The sequence below is a fragment of the Elephantulus edwardii genome, unplaced genomic scaffold, assembly GCF_000299155.1.
Source record: "Elephantulus edwardii isolate Elephantulus edwardi_28Jun2011 unplaced genomic scaffold, EleEdw1.0 scaffold00178, whole genome shotgun sequence".
Taxonomy (NCBI): domain Eukaryota; kingdom Metazoa; phylum Chordata; class Mammalia; order Macroscelidea; family Macroscelididae; genus Elephantulus; species Elephantulus edwardii.
Window position 1 is genome coordinate 2,488,034 of NW_006399928.1, and position 5,272 is coordinate 2,493,305.

At 38.8% G+C, this 5,272-nt stretch overlaps 1 protein-coding gene across 1 annotated transcript in view; it reads left to right on the top strand.

The window, feature by feature from the left end:
• The window catches only part of KIF4A (kinesin family member 4A), a 389,040-nt gene that overhangs the window by 103,797 nt on the left and 279,971 nt on the right, over positions 1-5,272 (top strand). Inside the window, exon 9 of the mRNA XM_006895963.1 lies at positions 2,764-2,825. Coding sequence (XP_006896025.1) covers positions 2,764-2,825 — 62 coding nt within the window. The remainder of the gene's footprint in view (positions 1-2,763; positions 2,826-5,272) is intronic.

Below are 5,272 nucleotides of genomic sequence, written 5' to 3' on the forward strand. Positions count from 1 at the left end.
TGGACCCTCATTATTTCCTTCACCTGCTCCCCCCACTGACCAAACTGTGCAGCTCTGCAACTGCATCCTGGCCCATCCTCACCCTTCTGCCCCCAACCCTTACCTCCTTGTACCCCCAATATGTTTTTCCCAATAAAAAACAAATAAAAAAAAAAGAATTAAAAAGACATGTTGGCATCTGGGAAATCTGCTCCCATGGACCTCTCTAAAGTGCTTAAGAGCAAGATAACTAAGATGCACCTGATCTGTGCCACAGTATTTTCATTTGCTTCCTAGGCACCTAAATATTGGACAATGAATAAAGATGGTAAAAAGGAATTGATTTATTTTAATTGTGTCCACAAGGAGTACTCAATATTTTTTGGACTGAAAAGAACTTTCTTGGAGAAAGTTCATCCAGGGTGTTCCTTAGAAACTTTGTCTCATATCCTTTGGACATATCCCAAGAATGATCCCATATACTAAGAATGACAGAGGAATAATTGATGCCTTTGAGTTGTGGTGGTGGTGAAGAGTCTTAAACATACCATGGACTTCCAGGAGAACAAATAGGTCTGTCTTGGAGAGGGTGAAACCAAGTTTGTCCTTGAAAGCAAAGATTTTGAAGCTGTCTCACATACTTTAGGCATGTGGCCAGGAGGGACTAGTCCTTGGAGAAGGACATCATGCTTGGAATGGTGGAGGGAAAGAGTAGGAGAGGAAGCCCCCAGATGAGATTGATTGACACGATAAATGGGGCAGTGGGCTTAGGTGTGTCAGAATCAGTGAGACTGGCTCAGAATAGCGTAGGGTTCAGAGCTGTTGTACAGAGAGAGGGTCATTATAAGTTGAAGGCATAACAACAACAACAACATTGGGCATATTGTCAGGGAGGATTAGACCTTAGAAAAAGCCATCATTCTGGGAAAGGTAGAGGGCCAGAGAACGAGGAAGATCCTCAATGAGATAGGTTGATATAGTCATACAGTGGGCTTTCAGCATGTCAGAGTTAGTGAGGATAGTGAAGGATAGGGCAAAGTTCAGATTTCTTTTTCATAGGGCCTCTGTGAGTCATAGTCAACTTTGGAGCAAATAACAGCAGCAAATAATTAGATCCTATATTTGGACAAGAAAGTTTCATGGGCTTCCTCATTGATGAAAGTGATTGATATAATTGACGTGAGTGGGCTGCAATGAGGGGAACATGTTAGGAAAATAGCATGTCTTTTTGTGAATATAGAAGCACTCGGGAACCCTTCAAAACCTCACTTTTATGCACCTCTTTATTTGTATCCTTTTTCCTTTAATAAAACTTAATCATAAGTATAGAATTTTTTCTGTAAGGTATTTGTGTCATTTAATAAAATTCTCAAACTTGAGAGAATTGTAGGAATCAGTAGGCCAGATGTAGGAGAGGAGGTGCTAAGAGAACTCCTTATCTTCTAGCTGAGAGAACCCTCAAATTTATAGCCAGATCAGATGCATAACTAGAGTACTCCTTAGGAAGTGAGAAGTCTTTGTCTTACTCATTTTAGTCATGTATTGTATACCATAAAGACAAAACCAACCCGTGCTCCAGCACATTTTCAGAAGCAGTAAATCTCACATGAGGAGATTGCCTATCTTTCTTCCGCAGAGCAGCTGGTGGATTTAAAACGCATGCCTTTAGGTTGGCAGTGCAACTCCTTACCACTATACCAGCATATCTTCAAACACATATTAGGAAAAAACAATTAAAAAAAAAACCAGACATCATACTTGATAAAGTAATTGTTGTTATACTGCTGAATCAGAACTCACCCACATTTGACCATCCAGAGGGTTTTCAGGGGATGTAAATCACACAGGAGATTGCCTATTTTTCTCCCACTAAGTAACGTGAATTTTTTATGAATACCATTGGGTTGGCAGTACAACTCCTTACCACTAAGCTACACAGCTCTACATGATAAGGTAAAGGGTCAGCAAAAAAGAGGAAGAACTGCAATAAGATGGATTTACACTGTGACTGCAATAATAGGCTCATTATTCAATATCAGTAATTGGACAGTGTTGCCTTCTGTTGTATATGAGGTCAATTTGAGTCAGAACTGACTTGGTAGTATCTAACAATAGCAACAACAGGTCAGAACTAAGGAATCCAGACAGGCACTGGACACTGATCACAAGCTTAAGTCTAATAATGAAGAGCTATTAGGAGAGTCTGAATTTGTAGCCATGAGTAAGAAGTGAGAGAACTCTGGTGGCATAGTTCCTAGTAAGTTGCACTAGTGACCTAAAGTCTGCATGTCTCTAGCTATTCAAACCCACCAAACCCACTAGTAGTCCTTGGGAGAACACTGGCAGGCTCCTTTAATTATGCTTTACATCCTTGGAAACCTGATGGAGATTTTATTTGAGTGTGAAGTGATCTGAAGGCAGTGCACTTCATTTTGAATTTTCTGAAATAAGAAATGAGGTGCCTGAAGTCCTGGGTTAACTTGACAGTCTGGAGGATGGGATTAGGGTTAAAAGACCAAGTGGTGTCTGGGTAGCTTGTGTGAGAATAAAGAGAAATGTAAAAAAGTAGGTTTTATTTATGTTAATTATTTTAATCGTAGCTAGTATTTTAAAAACGGAATTTTACATTTATCTGTGTAACATAGGCAAATGTTAGGTGCTTTCTGTAATATTTAAGTTCTGCCTTAGATTTCATAAGCATGCAAAAGTTACAGTGATTAGCTGTAAGGGAATCATTAGCTTTTGATTGGTGACCAGCTGATTCTTTTCCTTTGCTGCTTTCAGGTACAACAACTACAGGTGTTGTTGCTACAAGCCCATGGAGGGACCCTGCCTGAATCTATCAAGTAAGTGTTCTAAAATAATTTTAAATGTATATTAAAGCAGAGGCTGCTTCTTTCAACAGGTGATTTTTTCTTTTATATCAGCATTTTTAGTAACATTTGTTGTCAAGCTATTATCCATACAGAGAAACAAGAATGGAGTACATTAGGGATGTATCCTGTCTCCATATTTTTTCAATCTGTATACAGAACAGATTATTCATGAGGCTGGACTTTATAAAGAAGAATATGGCATCAGGATTGGAGGAAGATTTATCAACAACCTATGTTATGTGCAGCAATGAATATCTAACTTTTCTGTAAATTTTCATTAAAATCATAATTTAGAAAAGATAATATATGTATACTTAAATATGAAAAGAAGAAAACATTTAAATATTAAAAAATAAAGCTTGATTAAAAGGAAAATAAAACTGAACCTGAGTAATGCAGATGACACACCTTACTTGCTGAAACTGAGGAGGGCTTGAAGCATTTGCTGCAGAAGGTCATGTCTATGGCAGTGGGGTCAGATATGTCTGACGGGAAAGTTTGCTCAGCATGGGGCAAAGTTTAACGCCATTGTTCATAGGGTTGCTATGAGACATAGTCAACTCAATCGCACATAACAGCAGTTATGATTGGGGTTTTTTTGATTGCATTTTTTATATCTATTTTTTAAAATATTAATTTATACTGGTTTACTTAAAAAGTTTGTATATTGTTTTTCACAGTGGATCTTTCCCCTTTCCTTTATCCCACCTCCCTCTACCCATCAAATTGTGCCCTCTCAAAAAAAAAATTGTGCCCTCTCTCCTCTCCTTGGATTCTAGTACTCGTTCTACAATAATAGTCTTATACAGTATTTGTCTTTATGAAACTGAGTTAGTTCACTTAGCATAATGCTCTCCAGTCCCTCCCAGTTAGGTAGTAATTTACAAAATCACTGCTCCTGCATAGATGAAATTACCATAATTTCTGAATCCATTCTCTTGTCGTTAGAGATTTGGGCTATTTCCATGTTCTTGCTATGGTGAATAACCCTGCTATGAATACTGGTATACAAGTCTCCATTTGTGCCTCAGTTCTCATTTTCTGAGGGTATATTCCAAGTAGTGTAATAGCTGGGTCATATAGAATTTCTATGTTCAGCTATTTGAGGAAACATCAAACTGCCTTCCAGAGTGTTTGTACCATTTTTAAATTCCACCAACAAGGTCTTTAAGAGTTTCTATCTCGCCACCTCCTTTCCAACATTTATTACTTACTGCCCTGCTAAACTTTGCTACTTCTACTGAGGTAAGATGGTATCTCGTGTCATTTGCATCTTTCTTATTACCTGTGATTTTGAGCATTTCTTTATGCTTTGGCCATCTGAATGTCCCCCTCTGTGAAAAGTCTTTCCATGTCTTTTGCCCATTTTGTAATTGGATAATTAATATTCTGTAACTTGCATTGTGAGACCCTGTCTGAGATGGTATGTCCAAATGTTTGTTCCCAGTCAGTAGGATTTCATTTGACTCTTTTCTCCTGCAGCTTAGTGTCCTCCTTTGTTCTAATTTGGTGGGAGATCAGGACCGCCAGCTCAGGCAGCTTGTATGCATAGACTCACAGGACAGCCTCCTGTTGCAGAGAGCTAAGAACATTTTTTCCTCTGCTTGAAGTTCTGTATACTCTAGTCTTTTGTCCTGCTTGTCCCCTGGGATGGCCTCAGAGCCCTACAATAGTTATCTTTAAAGCAACCTATTCTTTTTTTTTTGTTTTTTTAAATATGGAACGCTTCACGAATTTGCGTGTCATCCTTGCGCAGGGGCCATGCTAATCTTCTCTGTATCGTTCCAATTTTAGTATATGTGCTGCCGAAGCGAGCACTAAAGCAACCTATTCTAATTGAAAAAGAAATAGAAGATATTCTGGTCTGAGATATTTAATTGGAATTCTGTGATGAAGAGCTGTTTATTCCCATTTATTTGATTCTGTATAAATTTAAGGATTTTTATTTTGCTTTTTAAATTGTTACTACTTTGCCCACATGGAGCTCTTTACATTTGTTCATATGTATTTTTCAACAAGTTCTCGTCTTTCTCAAGCATTTCTATAAAATAGCTTTGTTGTTGTTGTTATGTGCCATCGAGTCGCGTGCGACTCATAGTGACCCTATGTACAAGAGCTCTAAATGCTGTTCTATCCTGTGCCAACCTAGCCATCTCAAACGCACTTATTCCCACCACACCAGTCACAGAATCGATCCATCTCACCAAAGGTCTTCCTCTCCGTCGCCTCCCTTCCACTCTGCCAAACATAATGTCCCTCTGCAAGGACCAGTCCCTCGTTGCAACATGCCCAGAATATGTCAGACGAAGCTTCAGAATCCTTGACTCCAGGGAACACTCTGGCTTCACCCTCTCCAGGACAAACCTGTTTGTTCTCCTAGCAGTCCATGATATATTCAACACTCTTCTCCAGCACCA